We start from the raw sequence: 21,738 nt of genomic DNA, 5'->3' as shown, positions 1-21,738 counted from the left end.
GAAGCTCTCAGAAGGACAGAAACCACAGCCTACAAGTGGTCACTTGTAAATTAGCGACCTACCAATAGCGGGCTCACAGAACCTTGGCAGCAATTTGAAATGCACCTCTTCAGAACTGAATCCACCACTCGCTGCTCAGGATGTTTATTAAGCTGACCAAGAGTAGGCTGGCAGTTTATACTGAACACGTATGCACACGCGTCATGGCTGGCACACGTTCCCAGCATTCATTTGACGCGTCCTCTGAGCAGAAATGAATGCAATGTGAGAATGAGTTGCAGTAGCGGCAAAAAATTGGGAGGACGCAGTCTGTTTAAGCTGAACGTGAGGTCAGAGTCTCTGTTTACTTATCGATATGTGACAGCAAGCCGCTTTAGAGATCCTATAGGATCGATGTGCCTGCTGTTTGAGGAATGGTTTGATGCAGTGACGCAAATCATCAGGCTTAAATGCTGACGTAAAAATGTATTTATGGTGCTTTTCTTTATTTCCTACACAGGCAAAACGAGCGTCGCATATTCCCCAGCGTAATGACTCAATACATTTTAAAGGTCTCGCATACCATCTGTGCCGTCATTTTTTTTTGCCCTTTCACAACAGCATCAGAATGTACAGAAACATATTTGAGCCACAGAGGAAAAAAAAATGAGGGACACCGTGAAGAGAAAGAAATGATGTCTTTCATGATTAAAGTGGAAATTTCGGTTTATTTTATCATTAAAGTAGGATGACGTAAATATCATCTTAAAACTAACCCAGGTGCTAATTGCTATGTGCTTTTGGGGCGTCCTCCTGCACTGACAGCAGCAGCAGGCAGCGATTGCCACACAGAGCACATTTACAGTCCTTAGATTTATACTAGACATCACTTTAATGAGGAAATGTGTTAAAGCAAGTATGTAACATGTTACAGATAAATCATTAACGTCATCAAAATAATAATAATTTTAATAATACTTTGCGGGGTGGCGTGGTAGCGCTGCTGCCTCGCAGTAGGGAGTCCTGTCCCTGGCGTTCCCTGCCTGCACTTTGCATGTTTTCCTGCCGTTGTTCCTCAGTGTGCTCCGCTTTCCTTCCAAACACATGCAGGTTTGGGGATTTGCTGACGTTAAAATGATGCCAGTGTGTGTCTAGGGATTGTTTCTGCCCCGTGTCCGATGTTTGCTCGAATGTGCTCTTCTCTAGATTGATGGATGTAATCGTTAAACATCCATCCTTTTCAGAAATATTGTGGTGTCCTGGGAATTTAATGGATGTTTTGGGCAATTCCTGATGATGTCTCGCACTGCCACCTGGTGGAATCCTCCAGATTCCTTCAGAATTCACTGTCTTAATCTTCTTTATTTATTTATCTGGTTTGTACAGTGCTATATACTGTATACGCTGCCGTTCTTTATTATATTCTGTAAGTGCCTTGAGCATGGGAAAGGCGCTATATAAATGTATTATTATTATTAGATTTACATAAAGAACGCGCACAAGTACACCGTTTGGGTAGCAGTAACATCCGCAGGCGCACGTCTTGTGTCATGTGATGTATACACCCGGCCTTCTCCTTTTCCTATATAAGTGTCATAAAATGAAAAATGATTGTTGCTATAGCTAATATACTGCATTTTGAAATTGGTAACTAGCTAGTTGGATTGTTAGTGAAACAATAAATATCAGTTGAGAGCTTGAATTTGGAATTAATGTGAAGTTTAAAATTAAATTAGAATTTTTGACAAATGGAGAAAGACCTCTTCTTATACTCATGACCACCAGTCATTTCTGATCAGTTTTGGAGTGTTGGCGTATTTCTGTCTGTTTTATTGTTAACTTGTGAAACATGCAGACTTACGATCCTAAAATAAACTGAAATATTAGGCTAACTATAAACAAATATAAACTGTCTGTCTGTCGTTTACAAACATAAGAACTTAGACTTGATTATGAATTCTGAACACGTCTGCTCTGTGTCCTGGGGGTGTCCTGTCATTTGGTGGGCTTGCAAGGACCGTGCTTTACTTAGAGTAAAGGTTTCTGTCCAGCAGTAATGTGCTCATCAGGTTGATCCTACCGAAATTGTTTGACTTTCCAGAACCTGTCAGGTTTTGATTAAGACCAAGATCAAAGTTCTAGCCCCATCTCTTTTTTAAATTCACGCACAGCTTGGACTCTGGAACCAATCTCCTTGAGAGGGGCTGGACTCTCTACCACTCTGGAGTTGCCCCCGGTGAGAGGCGCCGAGCAGGTGTGGGTATACTTATTGCCCCCCAACTTGGAGCCTGTACATTGGGGTTTACCCCGGTGGACGAGAGGGTAGCCTCCCTTCGCCTTCGGGTGGGGGGACGGGTCCTAACTGTTGTTTGTGCGTATGCACCGAACAGCAGTTCGGAGTACCCACCCTTTTTGGAGTCCCTGGAGGGGGTGCTAGAGGGCATACCTTCTGGGGACTCCCTCGTTCTGCTGGGAGACTTCAATGCTCACGTGGGCAATGACAGTGAGACCTGGAAGGGCGTGATTGGGAGGAATGGCCCCCCTGATCTGAACCCGAGCGGTGTTTTGTTATTGGACTTCTGTGCTCGTCACGGATTGTCCATAACGAACACCATGTTCAAGCATAGGGGTGTTCATATGTGCACTTGGCACCAGGACACCCTAGGCCTGAGTTCGATGATCGACTTTGTGGTCGTGTCGTCTGACTTGCGGCCACATGTCTTGGACACTCGGGTGAAGAGAGGGGCGGAGCTGTCAACTGATCACCACCTGGTGGTGAGTTGGCTTCGATGGTGGGGGAGGATGCCGGTCAGGCGTGGTAGGCCCAAACGTGTTGTGAGGGTCTGCTGGGAACGTCTGGCAGAGCCCCCTGTCAGAAGTAGCTTCAACTCCCACCTCCGGCAGAACTTCGACCACATCCCGAGGGAGGTGGGGGACATTGAGTCCGAATGGGCCATGTTCCGTGCCTCTATTGTTGAGGCAGCTGACCAGAGCTGTGGCCGTAAGGTGGTCGGTGCCTGTCGTGGCGGCAATCCCCGAACCCGCTGGTGGACACCGGTGGTGAAGGATGCCGTCAAGCTGAAGAAGGAGTCCTACAGGACCCTTTTGTCCTGTGGGACCCCGGAGGCAGCTGATAGGTACCGGCAGGCCAAGCGGAATGCGGCTTTGGTGGTTGCTGAGGCAAAAACTCGGGCGTGGGAGGAGTTTGGGGAGGCCATGGAGAATGACTTTCGGACGGCTTCGAGGAGATTCTGGTCCACCATCCGGCGTCTCAGGAAGGGGAAGCAGTGCAGTGTCAACACTGTATATGGTGGGGATGGTGCGCTGCTGACCTCAACTCGGAACGTTGTGGGTCGGTGGGGGGAATACTTCGAAGACCTCCTCAATCCCATTAACATGCCTTCCAATGAGGAAGCAGAGCCTGGGGACTCAGAGGTGGGCTCCCCCATCTCTGGGACTGAGGTCACCGAGGTGGTCAAAAAACTCCTTGGTGGTAGGGCCCCGGGGGTGGATGAGATACGCCCGGAGTTCCTCAAGGCTCTGGATGTTGTAGGACTGTCTTGGCTGACACGCCTCTGCAACATCGCATGGACATCAGGGACAGTGCCTCTGGATTGGCAGACCGGGGTGGTGGTCCCCCTCTTTAAGAAGGGGGATCGGAGGGTGTGTTCCAACTACAGAGGGATCACACTCCTCAGCCTCCCTGGAAAAGTCTATTCAGGGGTCCTGGAGAGGAGGGTCCGTCGGATAGTCGAGCCTCGGATTCAGGAGGAACAGTGTGGTTTTCGTCCTGGTCGCGGAACAGTGGACCAGCTCTATACCCTTAGCAGGGTCCTGGAGGGTGCATGGGAGTTTGCCCAACCAGTCTACATGTGTTTTGTGGACTTAGAAAAGGCATTCGACCGTGTCCCTCGGGGAATCCTGTGGGGGGTACTCCGAGAGTATGGGGTACCGGCCCCCCTGATAAGGGCTGTTCAGTCCCTGTACGATCGGTGCCAGAGCTTGGTCCACATTGCCGGCAGTAAGTCGAACCCGTTTCCAGTGAGACTTGGACTCCGCCAGGACTGCCCTTTGTCACCGATTCTGTTCATAACTTTTATGGACAGAATTTCTAGGCGCAGCCAGGGTGTTGAGGGGGTCCGGTTTGGTGGGCTCAGGATTGGGTCACTGCTTTTTGCAGATGATGTTGTCCTGTTTGCTTCATCAGGCCGTGATCTTCAGCTCTCTCTGGATCGGTTCGCAGCCAAGTGTGAAGCGGCTGGGATGAGAATCAGCACCTCCAAATCCGAGACCATGGTCCTCAGCCGGAAAAGGGTGGAGTGCCCTCTCAGGGTTGGTAGCGAGATCCTGCCCCAAGTGGAGGAGTTCAAGTATCTCGGGGTCTTGTTCACGAGTGAGGGAAGAATGGAGCGTGAGATCGACAGGCGGATCGGTGCGGCATCCGCAGTAATGCGGGCATTGCATCGGTCTGTCGTGGTGAAAAAGGAGCTGAGCCGCAAGGCGAAGCTCTCAATTTACCAGTCGATCTATGTTCCTACCCTCACCTATGGTCATGAGCTATGGGTAGTGACCGAAAGAACGAGATCGCGAATACAAGCGGCTGAAATGAGTTTCCTCCGCAGGGTGTCTGGGCTTTCCCTTAAAGATAGGGTGAGAAGCTCAGTCATCCGGGAGGGGCTCAGAGTAGAGCCGCTGCTCCTCCGCATCGAGAGGAGTCAGATGAGGTGGCTCGGGCATCTGATCAGGATGCCTCCTGGACGCCTCCCTGGTGAGGTGTTCCGGGCACGTCCAACCGGGAGGAGGCCCCGGGGAAGACCCAGGACACGCTGGAGGGACTATGTCTCTCGACTGGCCTGGGAACGCCTTGGGATTCTAGAAGAGCTAGAAGAAGTGGCCGGGGAGAGGGAAGTCTGGGCATCTCTGCTCAAGCTGCTGCCCCCGCGACCCGATCTCGGATAAGCGGGAGACAATGGATGGATGGATGGATGGATCTTATTTTTTCTCGTCTTTGAAGATATCATCCAATGTTGCCATCATGACAATTTCTGTAGCTGCCAGGGCACAGATGTTCTATTAGCTGTCTCTCATGTTTTGCCCCATCACAAGTGTTTACCCCACAAATCAAGTCCTGCTAGTCTTACAGTTTCACTGTCACTTGGAAAAATCCAGCAGTTTTTTACGATGTATATGGAAAATCTTTTCTTTTTGCTATTTCATCTTTTATTTATGTAAAAGTGTTGTGATTTCAGTACCATACAACAGCAAAACAGACGAAGCCTTCAAAAATATCCACAAAAATCCTAACTGGCCTGCCCAAAGTCGGTCTCACCCCAAGGGAGCCTGATCTAGGAAACTGGAAGGCTTTGGCTTACAAAGCTCCCAAAAAGGGCAATTGGAAAATGAATTAGCAATGTCCTAAAATATAGCGAGAATATCAAAAACACAAGGGGGAGAACCACAGACCTTCAGCTTGAAGTCCTACAAGCAGTCTTTATAAATGAAAATATTTATTGACAACAAAAAGAGCAATAAGGGCAATCCAGAGCAAACAAGTCTCAAAAAGAAATCAAGAAGAATAATCCAAGAAACAGAAAGAAAAGATCAGCAATCCAGTAAAAGACAAATAAATAGCGGAACTCACACAACCCTCTGTTAAAGCGCATTCAGTGAACCGCAAGGAACCCACATACCTGGCCTGCTGCAAAATACAAGGAACGTAGCAGAACAGTCGCACACACAGAAACTGAATAATAAATAGTTCATAAATAACAAGAATAACACACACTAAACATACAGTATGTACTAAAGAATAAACGGTCAAACAATATTAACAGAAACGACCGTAACAAATGCACAAAACTGAAAAGAAATTGAAACATTAAGGAACCCTGGCACACACTACTGAAGTCCTAGTCGGCTTACTTGACGTTAGTGCCACTTTACCACCACTGTATTTAATCCATTTCTTATTTATCATACCTGAAGTCAGAGTTCTGGTTGGGTCATCAAACCTTGGAGGGCTTGTATCTCAACACTCTTGCTCTTTTGACAAACGTTTTGTAAAAATGCTTCCAGTTCTGAGGAGTTGGTACAATTATTTAATTTTTTTTCATATGTTTGTTGTTTCATTTTGTTCACAGCTGGAAAATTTAATGCTAGATAAAGACGGCCACATCAAAATAACAGATTTCGGGCTTTGCAAAGAAGGGATCACAGATGCTGCTACCATGAAGACATTCTGTGGTACACCAGAATATCTCGCCCCAGAGGTATGGACTTAGCAATTTAAATGTCGTCGTTCTGCAGCTGGATGTCGTTCTTTTGACCGTATGAGTGAGAGAATTAAGCGTGTGGGAAGGAAGTGTATGGCACATGTGACGAGCAGTAATTAGAGGTTTGGAAGTTAGGCACAGATCTAAGCAGCAATCACTTCAAGTCCGCCATGTTGGGTTTTTTTTCAGTCATTTAGTTTTTTTTTTCTTAGAAGCCTCCTTTGTTCTTAGAGACGCTGAAGAGGACTACCTGCTTCCTAATGCACTTTAGTTTGGCCTTATTTATTTATTTATATGTGTGTACGTTCAATATATTTGCAATGCTTGCTTTCTTTTGTGCAGTCCAGCAGTTTTCATATCCTTATTCCCAGTGTGGCAGGATCAGTGCTGGCTGAGTGACCTCCGTGCCCCTCTCTTCTGCTGCTGGTGTTTTTCTCCTGGCATAATTTGGACACTGCAGTTGTGCCAGCAACCAGAGCTGCTGTCACATGGCAAACATGCATTTCCTGCCAGCTTCTACACATACACATTTGCCAAAGCCTGAGTCATTCCAAATTACACAAGAGGGCCCGATGTTATGAAGGAAATTCAGACATCTCAACTGGTTTGTGACACATCCAGTGCCCATAGTAACCTAATCCCTTAAAGCTTGCTGGGTCCGCGTTGGGCCATCCTCAGTCAATGCCAATTTGCGGTGGGATTCATAAACATTAAAACTGACATTGGGAACTTTTATAGTCCATGTCACGCACAGGTGGCTCTAACGTGGCTGAACTGAGCACTCGGGGGCAGGCAGTGGATCTTAATGTTTGTCCTCAAGACCCCCTGCAGCTTCTGGTTTTCATTGCAGCCAATCACAATCCAGTTCACTGCTGTTAATGGAGTGCATCATTCTAACTGGAGTGGCTCTCAGTCTGCTACACTAGATATCTCCCTTTCAAGTGTACATGTTTTATTGTATATTATTATTATTTCTATTTTCTGTATGGACCAGAACAAATTAGTAGTACTAGCAACTCTTTATTTCCTCTTATTTCTTCCAAAATATTTAAATAGCAACATTACTTTGACAAATACAAGTGCTAATAGCGCCCAGTCAATTGTTAATTGTCAGCAAAAAATATGAGAAAAAGAAAGCAGTTAACAGGCGAGTGACGTGAGGAAAACGACGAATACTTTGAGGCATCGCAGCACAAAGAATTTCAATTAGTTGGGCACATAAAATAATTAAAAGTAATAAAATAAAACATGAAGTATTCAAGTAATAAAAAGTAATAATACATGAAGTATTCAAATAATAAAAATAATAATACATGAAGTATTCAAGTAATAAAAAGTAATAAAATAAAACATGAAGTATTCAGGGTGGCGCAGTGGGTAGCGCTGCTGCCTCGCAGTCGGGAGACCTGGGGACCTGGGTTCGCTTCCCGTGTCCTCCCTGCGTGGAGTTAGCATGTTCTCCCCGTGTCTGCGTGGGTTTCCTCCGGGCGCTCCGGTTTCCTCCCACAGTCCAAAGACATTGCAGGTTAGGTGGATTGGCGATTCTAAATTGGCCCTAGTGTGTGCTTGGTGTGTGAGTGTGTTTGTGTGTTTCCTGCGGTGGGTTGGCACCCTGCCTAGGATTGGTTCCTGCCTTGTGCCCTGTGTTGGCTGGGATTGGCTCCAGCAGACCCCCGTGACCCTGTGTTTGGATTCAGCGGGTTGGAAAATGGATGGATGGATGAAGTATTCAAATAATAAAAATAATAAAGTAATACATGAAGCTTTCTGGCTCATTGCTTAGAGAGACAGAGAGACCCCAGCATTTTAAAGGCTGGACACTGAGGGGCGCTAAAGATCCCTTCAGCTTGGTGGCACTTTGGTCAAAGACGCACCACCAGGAAGGACTTCTGAAGTTTGGGCACATACTTGTGTATCAAAATTTCAGTAAGTATCAATTATAACATTTAAAAAACAGGTTTACTGTTTTCAGAAAACTTTTATTAAAAAAATCTTCCATATATAAAGATTCTAATTTTACCTTTTCATTTCTAGTTCCCACCCAGTGAGGATTTTCACTTTTTTTTTTTTTTTTTGGACTGTGGTGCTTAGGAATTCTCTAGTTCATAATACAGATGTGTTGGAAGTGTTATGAGGCCTCTAAAAGCAGGCCCAGGCCTTCATAACTACAACTACAATATTTATTTCTATAGCACATTTTCATATAAATGATGTCGCTCAAAGTGCTTCACAGGATGAAGAAAGAGAAAAAAAGACAAAAAAAAAATGTGTCAATACTACTTAACATAGAATAAAAGTAAGGTCCGATGGCCAGGGAGGACAGAAAAAACTAAATCTGCAGGGGCTCCAAGGCACACTAGGCATTCTACCTCACATAAATGACCTCAGTCAGTCCTCATGGTTTTCAGGATTCACATGGAAGAACTTGATGATGATGGTCATGTGGCCCTCTGGCCTTCAATCCATCGATGTAGGGACAGCACAGTGCTTTGATCAGGTGGTGGAAAGGCGCACAATAGTGAAACTGTATCGCGGGAGTTAGTAAAGGCAGAGGTTAGTAACTGTCTGTAAGACGGTTAGGTAATGGAAGAAACACTAAAGTAATTTGTAAGCATTGTGCCCCTTTAATATACTACCCTAAGGCACCAAGTGTGAACCTGCACCTCCCACCCTCCTCGTAGGTCTTTTAGGATTGGTAATGCTATTGCATATGGCTGGACTAGTTAGAATTTTGATTTGAAAAATCTTTGCAGTCATAGTATATATCAATTTGCCACATGAAACTGCACTCCAATGTGATGCATCTATTGATATATTTAAAAAAAACAAAACACACACACACACACACCCAGCCTGCTCTTGTGCTTCAAAACCGAGGTGAATGATACCGGGCTCCAAACACGAAAACAAAAGTCTTAAACTTACTGAATAATGTTACTGGGAATTGACCAGTGTCTTAAAACCACACGCATATTTAAAACAGTGTAACCATGTCATTTTAAAAAAAGAAAAAAATCACAACATTTTTGTGAGATTCAATCATTTTAAAGTGTACATGCGCCCTGTGCTGGCTGGGATTGACTCCAGCAGACCCCCGTGACCCTGTGTTAAGATACAGTGGGTTGGATGATGACTGACTGACTGACTGTAGCTCAGAAACACTTATTATCTTTTTAATCAATCAAAACCTCTGATGCTTCAAAATGGACGTACAGTATTTTGTTGGTTATTTTTAAGGTTTTTTGGTTATTCTTTTGGAACCCAATATCCCTTCACCTTCACTTCAAAGTGAAAGAGCAGATTAGTTTTTTTCTTCATTTATAAAAAAATGCCTCACTCTAGAGCACAAATTCATGCGGAAAACCAACATACAACTTGATTACAAAGAAATTACTTCGACTTGATCTTTTAACAAAACAAAAGTGAGAATTCCAGCTAAACACTAAAGAAATATGTAGACTGGTATTAGATGGTGGAGTTCTATGAAGTTGTTGACTTACCTTTACAACATTAAAATTGAATCTTTTGAGTATATTGCACTTCAGTTTAAAATTTGTAATGATAACTCATATCATAAATCTGTCCAGAAACGGCCCCAGTTGTTACCAGCAGGCTTTGGCCTGCCCAGGCCCAAAATAAGAAGCTGGCTCAAAATTATATCAGAAATGTCTTACAAAGGAGAGGGTAACCATAAAGCTCTGGCTTGTTGTGACAAACCAAATCAAAGTGTCTTTATAAATTGAGAATGACTTCAGTAAATTGAAAAGGAACAAAAACGGCACAAAATATTTGCCTAAAATGCCATCCAAAAACAGAAGCAATAATCCACATAAAACTGGAACAACACCCACAGTGACCTCCAAACATGTGTCGATGCCCCACTGCCCTCAATATAAAGGGCAGCAGCAGTGCCATCAGGGTGGCCCAGTTTTTTAGGGTTCCACCCACAGAACACGAGGAATGGCAGAACATTTAAAGACGTTAAACACAAATAATTCAGAATAAGCACACCTAACAGGAACTGCATGAAAAACAATTCAGATACAACTAGAAATAAGAAAATACACGAGCCGGGGAATACACGACACCACGCATCACATGGAACCTCAGTCGGCTCGGCGCAGATCTGTCTGCTGGTGTTCCGGCTACACAAGCCAAACCGAGATGAGCAATGACCGAGTCACACTGCTGAATGAGCTGTGAGACATTTTGGAAGAAATGCGGAAAGATTGGCCCGAGCATTTCTTTCTAATCTGTATGCTGATGATTTCTGTGCAGCTGGTTTAGATTTTGGCGCCAGTGTCATATAACTTAAAGACAAATGAGTGAAACTTAATTCAGTGCTGAAAAGTTACGCGAAGGGTAGAACCCTGGTGGTGAGCTGGCTTTGGGTTCTCCGTTATGAGTTTGGGAGTGCTTTGTCTAACAGTGGTGGGATCCTCCGGGCTGTGCATCATATTCGTCACTTTGGAGGTGTGATACGTTTCTCATGTCAACGCACATTATAATAACGGCTCAGAGATATGAATCATTATGTGTACGGATTGTCATTTAGCTGGTCTTCCTACTTGATCAAGGCTGCCCCCTAAGATATCTCATTACCAATATCCAAAATCCAAAACATTTCCGGTCCCAGGCATTTTGGGTTAGTGATACTCAACCTGTATTTTGATGCCTTTGCACTTGATTTGTTTTGCTGTTCATGAAAAGTTTATCTGAAGGGGTTCAGTGGAAAAATAAGCAACCTCACCATAGTGAAATGGGAAACGATGGAACAGAGTGGAGAAGATGAATGCTTTGCCGATGTAATTTACGACAGTTTTACCGGCACCGCATCTTTAGTGGATTTGTGGTGAGACAGCTTGAATCGAGGAGGAGGAGGAGGATGGACTTCTCAGTGTCATGGCTTCATCCTGGCTACCAATCTAAGCAGCAGATTGTGGACTTCAGAAGGTGACAAGTAACGGGTCCACATCCCTGAGGAGTTCTGATGGCCCCTCAAAACCAACAGCATCTTCACTCATTTAGAGGCTCTTGAGGAATCTCAGTCTGCCTCTGTGAATGCACAGTGGACGGCGTAATTGACTCACTGCAGACAGCCTGGCACGACAATGGCACTGCGGCTGATCACAAGGCCCTTTTTTTTAAAAATTTTATTAATTGTAATCATTCCATACAAATAGACCAATTTTTACAAAAGAAAGGATTGAAAACAAGTCGCCCCCCACCCCTGAGACAGAGAGCATGGCCAACAGAGTAAAACATAAGGCTTATAGACATGCATAAATAAATGAGTTTAATAGGGCCGTAGAGATAAATGGAGAAGAAAAAGAAATGTGGAGAGAATTCTTATTCTAAAATATTATTGATTTGATCCTGCCAGGTTTTGAAAAAATTCTGTACAGAACCTCTAACTGAATATTTGATTTTTTTCCAATTTCAAATAATATAAAACATCGGTTACCCACTGACTTAAAAGAGGAGAGTTGGGATTGTTCCAGTTTAGCAAAATACGTCTGTGTGCCAATAGTGTAGTAAAGGCGATTACAGTCTGTTTGTCCTTCTCCACTGGGAGCCCACCAAACACAGCTGTTAGTGGATTAGGACACCAATCACAAGGCCCTTAAACGGGTGATTCGAACAGGACATCGCACTCCCATCCATACAGGACATTTATGACGAGAGAGTTAGTGTGGGACTGCGTCAGCGTACATCTGGAAAGGAAACAAACAGTCAGTCGTTATTACTGTGCTGAAAAAGAAGGAAGGCTTAACCTGACAGCGTTATAACAAACTGTCCCCTTGCCCACCCAAGAGATGATAAGACCGTGAAGCCATTGCATTGTCAGTCATCCGCCTGATCTGTAGCGACAGCTGCGTTATACAGTAGACTCATCGGTTTGATTGAGGGGTTCAGCTTTACTGTCCTGTTGTTACATCTTATGTTTGTTACCTTATTTATTTCCAATTGTCCTCACTTTGTCCCGTGGTTTGCGTTTGCTTTGTCCTTGTGGCCGTATGTTTCTGCTCCTGTGTGTTTCATTGTACTTTAAGGCAGTGTTACTCAACCTTTGTGTCGTGACCCACTAAAAGGGCATGCACCCCCAACCCCAAAGACTTCTTGAATGCGATCGTCAGAACTTCATCCCCCTTGGTGAATCGAGCGTGATCCTCAGACAGACAGGTAGGGCGACCAAGCGTGATCATCGGTACAGTGACCCACCTTAACCCACCACCGATAGAAACAACAGCGCAACAGTACAGCATATTGACTTGAGTACAGGGATGCAGCACAACTCCTTTAAACTGATGATTTCCGTTTTCCTTTTTATATAAGCTGTTAAAAAAAGTCTGATATTTTACACTTGATTTGAAATATCCATTACTGTGAGATGTGAGAAATCAGTTTTATATTTAAGATTTTCAAAGAACCAAATAGTGAAAAACCTGTTGTAGCGGAATACTTTACGCAGGCTCAGATGTGGGCCTTCCACAATGTCAATGACAATGCGTAGAGCATAGGCAGCACCTGGGAGAGGAACACACAGCATTCTGATGAACACAATGAAGGGCGACGACGTGTTACGTGTTGGTCAAACATGCAGATATGAACGGCACTCCACTACAGGCTCAGTAAAAGGTAGGGTGTCTAATATTATATGCTTGTGAATTCACTTGAAAGTGTATACTTTTATTCAGATTAATTCTAAGACCAGATATCTTTTGAAATTCTGTTAGTGCTGTTTTCTGGGTCCGATATATATAAGACCATATCATCTGCATATAGAGAAATTTTCTGTTCCAGTCCTTCTCTGACAATCCCCTTTATCTGATAAGAATTTCGGCAGTGAACCGGGCTTGAGTCTTAGAAGCTCTTCCCATTCATTTCCACTGGTGTCCTCAATAACGATTTGCCACTAAGTTGAAAGAATTCACCTGCTGCCCTTAAATTCTCGCTTCCGGAGTTAAAACTACCCGCCAGGTCTTGTCATCTTGGGTCAGCCTGTGATGCCCTGTGCCCTTGGACCAGGCCCCCAGAGAGAGAGAGAGAATGTGAGACCCCGACTCTCGGACCTCAGTTCAGTGCCTGTCCTTTATTAGATTGGGTTTCGCCTTTTATTGTCATAAATCGGCATACTTCTTATTAAGCACCAAGCAATTGAGTGATGGCTCCCACAGAGGAAAAATGAAAGAACAGAATACTTTTAAAAGTTCAGAAGTCATCTGCCAAGAATTAAAACGAGACAATGAAAGTTAAAAAAAAAATCCTCTGCCCACCTCCGCTTGAGCGAATAGTTGGTAGGTCAAAACTCTCTGCCCTTGGCCCATGATGTGCTCCACACCTCCATTCTCTCAGTACTTTCGGAGGCCCAATCACACAGCACTGTCCACTACCCTCTGTAACGCTGAATCTTCTCCACATCAAGCACCTCACCTGGGATTAGTTCTACACCACCACGGTCCCTGTATGTGTGGATTGCCCTTCCTGTTCTCTTCTTTGATCCCAAAGCCACCCCTCTCTGTTTGCAAGATCCACGGATTAAACACCAACCTCAGTTCCACTCATCCCTGTAAATCAGCAGTCGGTTCACATACAGTCAAAGTAAAAAGTACGTGAACCCTTTGGACTTATCTGGTTTACTGCATGAATTGGTCCTAAACAGTGATGTGATCTTCATCTAAGTCACAGGTCCTGATCTACACAGTGAGCTTAAGCCAATGACACACAAAACATCCTACTCTTTATTTTACAAACACATTCAACGTTCACAGTGGTAGTGGAAAAAAGAAAGTGAACCTTGGGATTTAATAACTGGTTGACCCTCCTTTGGCAGCAATGACCTCAACCAGGCGCTTCCTGTAACTGCAGATCAGACCTGCACATCGTGAGCCCATTCTTCCCTGCAGAACTGCCTTAACTCTTCCATATTCTGTGGTTGTCTTCTGTGTGTGGCTCTCTTCAAGTCCTTCAATAGGATTGAGATCTGGGCTCTGACTGGACCACTCCAAAAGGCCGAGTTTGTTCTTCTGAAGCCACTGTGCTGTGGATTTGCTGCGATGTTTGGGCTGATTGTCCTGTTGCATCACCCAGCCTCTTCTGAACTTAAGTTGATGGACAGACACCCTTACATTATCCTGGAGAATTTGTTGATAAACTTGTGAATTTATTTTCCCCTCAATGATGGCAAGCTGTCCAGGCCCTGATGCAGCAAGGCAGGCCCAAATCCTGATGTTCCCTCCACCATACTTTACTGTAGGGATGATGTTTTGATGTTGATATGCAGTGCCCTTTTTATGCCAGATGAAGTTCTGCTTGTTCCTCCCAAATAGTTCAGTTTTGGTTTCATCACTGCACAAAACATTTTCCCAGTACTGTTGTGGAGTGTCCAAGTGCTCTTTTGCAAACTTCAGGCGTTCACCAATGTTCTTTTTTGATAGCAGTGGCTTCCTTCTTGGTGTCCTGCCATGGACTCCTTCCTTGCTCCATGTTTTGCATATAGTTGACTCATGAACAGAGATGTTAGCCAGTTCTAATGACCTCTTCAAGTCCTTTGCTGTCACTCTAGGGTTCTTCTTTACCTTTGCGTTGTGCTCTTGGGGTCATCTTGGCAGGGCGTCCACTTCTAGGCAGAGTAGCCACAATACCAAACTGTCTCCATTTATAGACCCCTTGCCTAACAGTAGACGGATGAATGTCTCAAATCTTTGAGATGACTTTGTAACCCTTTCCATCGTAGCTCTTCAGACGGCTCTTTTGTGCGAGGCATGACTCCCATCTGGATATGCGTCTTGTCAAAAAGCTCCAACTCAAACTTCAGAGTGTTTGTGATCAATCGAAGTCATTCTGGGCCACCACACCGCTGAACTCGTCTCATTAAATGGACTCCAGGTGTGCGTAATTCGGACTGCAGTGAGCTTTATAAAAAGCCATTAGCTTAGGGGTCACTTACTTTTTCCAACCTTTCAGTTTCAGTTTGAATGATTTATTCAATAAGGTCAAAACTTCTCTGAACATCTGTGTATCTTTAGTTATAGGAGGCTGTGTTTGTTCATTATTGGGACTGACATGAAGATACGGCCATGTTTGATATGGGAATTAGACATAAACAGAGAGAATTCCTAGGGGTTCACATGCTTTTTACTTTGACTGTACATATCCCTCCTCCCCATCTTGGGACGCCGAAATGCGTTCCTGTGTCACTCATGGCAAAACATCCTGCACCCCCTCCCAATCTCCCCCCCATGGATGATAAGTTCAGTTTACTCTCCACTGTTTACACTTTCTAGTCTGTGCTTAGTTCAAAATAAAAATCAAACAAAAATCCGAAGTCTTGACGGCCCTCCTAGAGGACACACGCACTCAAACACAAGCATGAGGTGAACGGGCAAAGTTTAAACAGAAGCGCTTAGGGGGGTCCATGTGATGGGGGCAGTTTTATCGTCTGTACCGATCTTTTACTTTTAAGACCCCAGAATGAACTACATGCAGAGGTGATGACTCGGCAGAGGAGCTCTGAAGTTGCTTCCTTACAGTCCCGTCAATAACTCGGTTTTCTTAAACTTTTATGCACGATGACTACAATTGATTGTCGACGTCAAAGCAGCTAAAAGGCTCTGCCAACGTCAAGCAGGTCAAGTGCACTTTAGATCACATGTCTGTTGAATTTCGGGCTGACACCCAGTGACTAAAATCCACAATGTAACTTGGCAATTTTTAACAGGACTGCACAAAGGGCATCGGTAGAGATGACAGAGGTGACGGCAGCCGAAGGACAGCGGCTTACAGCGAGCAATTGAGGGTCTTTTGAGCTGCGCTTTCCTTCCGCTTAATCTGTCCGTGTGTTGGTTAGTCAGGGCTGCAGTTTTGCATATTTATTAGGAGCTGGGGGGGTGGGGGGGGGGGTTACAGAAAAAAAAAATGTAGATTCCACTTGAAAAAGTACTGAACACAATTTGGCGACGGCTTTTTGTTTTGCTCAGTCCTCAAATGTGCCAGGAGATAATTTGAGTGTTGGTTATTTTTCACAAGAGTATGCGATTGCACAAAAAAGTACATGCTAAATAGAGGCAGATGGTGACAGATGGGGGAGGTTGGATAAAGGTGGCTGGGAAACCTGGAAACCTATACCGCCGTACTGGTGTAAAAATAACAGAACTCGCTTCTCGCCAAGTTAGGAAGATGCAAAGCAGTCAGGATTAGAAGCAAAAAAAAAAGGGGGGGGGGGGAGGGGTAGCGGGAGGAAAAAAAAAAAAAACTGCATTCTTATCTCCTGTGGGTTATGAAAGCAAAATCCAGAAAAACATTTGATCTTTAATCCACAGGCATTATACGGCCCAGATCAGCTCTTCTATTCACGGCACTCTCTATATGTTGACTTCTTTTTGCACTCCTGGACCCCTCTCTTCATCACGTCATCTTTTATGAATATTCTTTTAATTGCCAGCGATCTCTCATTTGCTTTCATCATTTTTATTAGTTACACTTTGAGCCTTTAGTACGTATAATTTTGTCTTTTGTTTCTGGGGAATTTACACAGAGACTTCTGTCTGCTATAAGACAAGCTGGCTGTTTGTGTTGCGTTAGCCGCCTTCTGGGAGGAAGAGAGCGAGTTGAGGCTCGAGGCTCCGTCACAGCAGACTTCTTCAGTCCTGCCACATGGCTGGCAGAGAAGGGAGCTGCTCGTCCCCTCAAGGCACTTCATGTGGCAGGATCTGTGCCGGAAAATGGATTGTGCACCCCAGTTGGCAAATTGTGCCTACTTGACTGGTAACTCTTGTTGTTCAACGCTTACAGTAACGATCGCGTTCCAAATCATTGTTCCATGTACACACGTGAATCGCAGGTGAAATGAACCCTTGGAGATGAGCGACAACGGGCCACTGAGGACGAATGACCTCTGAAACAACAGAAAGAAGGATGGAGGTGCGGGAGGAAAAGAAAGGCGAGCTAGAAGGCCTAGTTCCAGTTTGTCATGTGTGCTCATTACAATGAAATTCTTACTTGCATGTCTCCTCAGAACCGGTGACAATAGTAAATTATTAACAAAATACATACACACACTCAAAATATGTGTTCGTGTGTGTGTGTTTTACATACAACATAAACAACCCGGTCAGGTCAGGGAGAATTCACTGGTACAGCACCCACCACATGAAGAAAAAGCGTTGGCAACACCCCCTTAGGCAGACCATTCCCACCTTCCAGAAATGACCAGCCAGGTGTTACGTGAGCCTGGTCCAGCCACTCAGTCCTCAACAAAGAGGATCCTGCGAGCCAGTCACCCTCAGGGAATTGCGCCACATGGCCATAGTGCTGTAACTGAGCACTGACACTCCCTCACAGTGCAGGTAATGTGCCTCATGTGGGGCTCCATGAGCAACACAAAGTCAGACCAGATTCTCCAAAGAGACACAATACCGAAGGAGTCCAGTTTTGGTCTCAGGTCACTGGATAGCGTCCATCCTATAGCAAAACAGGGAACACCAGGACTCTAAAGACTTGGACCTTTGTCCTTTTGTAGAGATGTTGGGAGCGCCACACACCCCTCCCCAGCGACCTCATGACCCCCCATACTCTCCCAATCCAACTACAGTGGAACCTCAGTTTGCGAGCATAATTCGTTCTGGAAACGTGTTCGCAGTCCAAAGCACTCGTATATCAAACTGAATTTCCCCATAAGAAATAATGGAAACTCAGATGATTCATTCCACAACCCAAAACTATTCATATAAAAATGACTAATACAAGATATAAAGTAAAAATACATAAAACAAATTAACCTGCACTTTACCTTTAAAAAGAATCATGGCTGGTGTGAGTGAGTTTGTAAACTCTTGTGCGATTCCACCCAACGGGACGACACGCGGAAGAGCATCCCAAATCCATCGCAGTCTCCCAGCGCTGTAGCAGTTCACCGTAAAAGCGAATCCAAAAAGATCACGGACATGCTATAAGCGCCTGCCGTCGATGGGTGATACAAGGAACAAGGAGCATTATAAATGTGCAGGGCCCTGCCTGACTGCTGTGTCTGTGTATAGGAGAGCCGCAGATCCCGCTACAATAAATAACTGCGCTGTCTCTGTTTCAAGCTGAATAAAGCTGGTGTCGCTAAAGTACTGAGACTCAGCTTCGTGTTTTAGGGTGCAAGATGGGGACTCGCACGTCACAGCACACACACACAGAGTCACAATGCTGTAGTAAACAGTATACGCTCGTACGGATGTTGACTATATGAGTGAGGCACGCCAACTCAGGCGGAGAATAAGAGACGATTACCCACAATCCTGCAGTGAGAGAGAGAGAGAAGAACCATCAGCTCAATTGTGATCACATGACGCTCAGCAGACAAAGCGTATACATACTACTCGTATTGCAAGACCTCGCTCGTTTATCAAGTCAAAATTTATTAAAAATTTTAGCTCGTCTTGCAAAACACTCGTAAACCAAGTTACTCGCAAACCGAGGTTCCACCGTACTGACTTCATAGGAAGAGTCACCAGACACATGAATGTCACGGCTGAGGTAAGTAAACCTCTCGACGAGGTCGACACTCTCTCCGCAGACAGACACACTGCTGATGGCCGTGCCCAAGAGCTCATTAAAGGCCTGGCTGTTGGTTTTTATCAGGACACTCGCAGGCCCAGACACTCCGACTCCTCACTCAGCCTCTCGTGAGCCTCCATTGACTCCGCGAAGATCACAGCATCGTCAGCAAAGTCGAGATCAGTGAAACTCTCTTCTCCAACAAATGCCCCACGATCCTGCCAGAGTAGGAGCAAGAACACACCCCTGACGACCCCCAGAATCTACTTTCTTTTTCTTCTCCATTTATCTATATTCACTTATTAGTTTATCTATGTGCTTATTTTTACTAGGTTTAAGTTTTATTCTGCTGCCCATGCTCTCTTTCTCAGGGGTGGGGGTTGATTTGTTTTCAAACCTATTCTTGTAAAATTGATCTATTTGTATGGAAAGTTGTGTGATTTCAATAAAATCATTAAAAAATTAAAAAAAAAAAAAAGTTATATTAAATGTTTGCTATAAATTAGTGTGTAGCACAGGGGAGGTTCTTATAACCCCAACAAGCTGAATTGAAATGGCACATCCTAACTAGATCTTGTCCTTCTGATTACAGATTGTTCGCAGTTAGTGAAGGCATAGAAGGCCTGCGGTCTCAAACCGGGCCTTAACGCGCTCAGTTGTATGCGCAGAGCCGTACGTTTAGGACGTACTGAATGTGAAGTAAAGCACAGAGAAATAACTGATCCTTCGGTATAGAAACAACTGAAGTTTAACGAGAAGGAATATTTGACCTTTTTTTGTTTTTGCCTTTTATTCTACGTGTGTAACAACTTTTCTCTATTCTTTTGTGGACCATTTGCTTTAAATTTTCACTAAATGTTTTTAAAACTAACCTTTTTTGGACTGAGAGATTTCCCTTGGTACGCGTTTGACCCGTGCTTGATCCTGCCTTACCTGCCAGCAGCTACACCCGGTTTAGGTGTCGGGTCCTTTGACCAGTACTGTTTAGAAACATTTAAACATTTAAAAACAGCGTCTCTGTCCACACTAGCATTTTCACATTGTTTATGAAAGTATCTAGACAGGGGTGGGCAAAGTCAGTCCTGGAGGGCCGCAGTGGCTGCAGGTTTTTGTTCCAACCCAGTTGCTTAATAAGAAGCTCTTATTGCTCAAGTAACACTTCTGCTTCACTTTAGTTGTCTCGCTTGTTAAGATTTTGAACCCTTATCGCTTATTTTAGTCTTAAACAGCAGTAGTGTTGGTTTTTAATGGCTTCTTATTAGCAGTAAGATGCAAATGACAAAAGAAACCAGCAGTTCTCCGTTTAGCTTGTTTCCATTTACACCTGTGTGTATTTATCATGCACCAGAAGGAAAATGAAGAGAAAAAAGTGAAGCACTGAGAAAAACTCGTCTGTTTTTAGACTTCAAATCATTTCTATGATATCCTTAGAAAGGGGAGGAAAATCGAGGATATGAGAATGACCTGACATGGCAGAGTTAAAGCAACTAACAAGCCATGAAATTAAATTATTGGCAAAGATTGGCTTTTAATTGAGCAACAAAAACCTGCAGCCACTGCGGCCCTCCAGGACTGACTGTGCCCACATGTGATCTAGGCCCAGACTAAAGCCACCAAAAACACGTATGATGTAGTTGTCCACTTAAATTGGGCATGCAGGCAGCATAGATATTCTGCCCCATACCGACAATCCTTGTAGACCATGGGATTTAGCGTTAAACTGTAGTGATGGGTAAATTATTTGCCATTTGCACATGAATGCAGCATTGAAACTGTACAAAATGCAATTTAGATGCAAACCGGTACACCAATCAATCAGCGCCATAGAAAGCAACTCCTGTATGTCTGCTGTGCTCTGTGACGTGTGACCTGTCAAGGGATGAGACATTGTAATGAGTAGGATCCTTCACCAATCAGAGAAGGGCCATGTAAGAAGGACAAACCACTGAGAGCACAATTAAGTGTCTGCATTTTCGAAAAAGTGTGTTTGCCCATCCACACCACAGCGCAGTTCCAGTGTTTTCAGAAGTATGAGAGCATTGTCAGAAGCCTTTATTTTTGGGGGTTGAAAACACCAGGGTGGTGTGGACCAAAGGAGAAAATAGAGACCTGGGGCCTCATGTATAACGCCGTGCGTAGAACTCACACTATAACATGGCGTAAGCACAAAAGCGGGATTGTGCGTACGCACAGAAAAATCCAGATGCAGGAATCTGTGCGCACGCATACTTTCACGTTCTTCCACTACATAAATCCCGATTTGCGTGAAAAGTAACGCACGTGCACGCGCCTTCTGTCCCGCCCCAACTCCTCCCAGAATTACGCCTCTTTGAATATGCAAATCAATATAAATAGCCTTCTGTGAAAAGACAATGGGAAAAGCACAGGGGAAAATATAAGAATTTCAGCGAATACCAAGTGGAGACAAAGGAAAAACGTACTATTTGTTGGTTTAAACAGTGGTATAATCAACAAAAGGAAGCTGATCGAGTGACAGAGTGTCGGAGAAACTCGAAGGCTCAACTTCACAAAGTCGCACAGTGCCCGAAATAAAAAAGAAATCACATATCAAAGTCGCCGTGAAAAAGCGAGTTGTAGCCCACCGTCTGAGTGTCATATGAAAGCTTATTAGGGTACAAACAAAAAACATAGGCACACAGTGGGGAAAAAAGCACGAAATGTCAACTTTAATCTCGAAATTTCCACTTTAATCACGTAGTTTATTTTGTCATTAAAGTAGAACATCATAAACTTCATCTTAAAATCGTTTATTTTACTAGTTTCTCAAGTAGCATGTTAAATGCTTTGTTCTGTGTTTGATCTTCTTTGTGCTCTGTGTGTGAATCACTACCTGCTTCTGTTCTTTCTCTTTCTCCGACAGGACACAGAATGCATTACATTCGTGATATTACAGCTCTCTGAATAATTAAAATACTGAGATGTA

The 21,738-nt window shown here is 44.3% G+C and overlaps 1 protein-coding gene across 1 annotated transcript in view; it reads left to right on the top strand.

Annotated features, from left to right (window-relative positions):
- akt3a (v-akt murine thymoma viral oncogene homolog 3a) overlaps positions 1-21,738 on the top strand; it is a 448,680-nt gene that overhangs the window by 411,290 nt on the left and 15,652 nt on the right. The window contains exon 10 of the mRNA XM_028820998.2: positions 6,120-6,248. Coding sequence (XP_028676831.2) covers positions 6,120-6,248 — 129 coding nt within the window. The remainder of the gene's footprint in view (positions 1-6,119; positions 6,249-21,738) is intronic.

The sequence above is a fragment of the Erpetoichthys calabaricus genome, chromosome 15 (assembly GCF_900747795.2).
Source record: "Erpetoichthys calabaricus chromosome 15, fErpCal1.3, whole genome shotgun sequence".
In the NCBI taxonomy this organism is placed as follows: Eukaryota; Metazoa; Chordata; class Cladistia; order Polypteriformes; family Polypteridae; genus Erpetoichthys; species Erpetoichthys calabaricus.
Note: the sequence above shows the minus strand (reverse complement) of the source record. Positions and strands in the feature narration are given on the sequence as shown.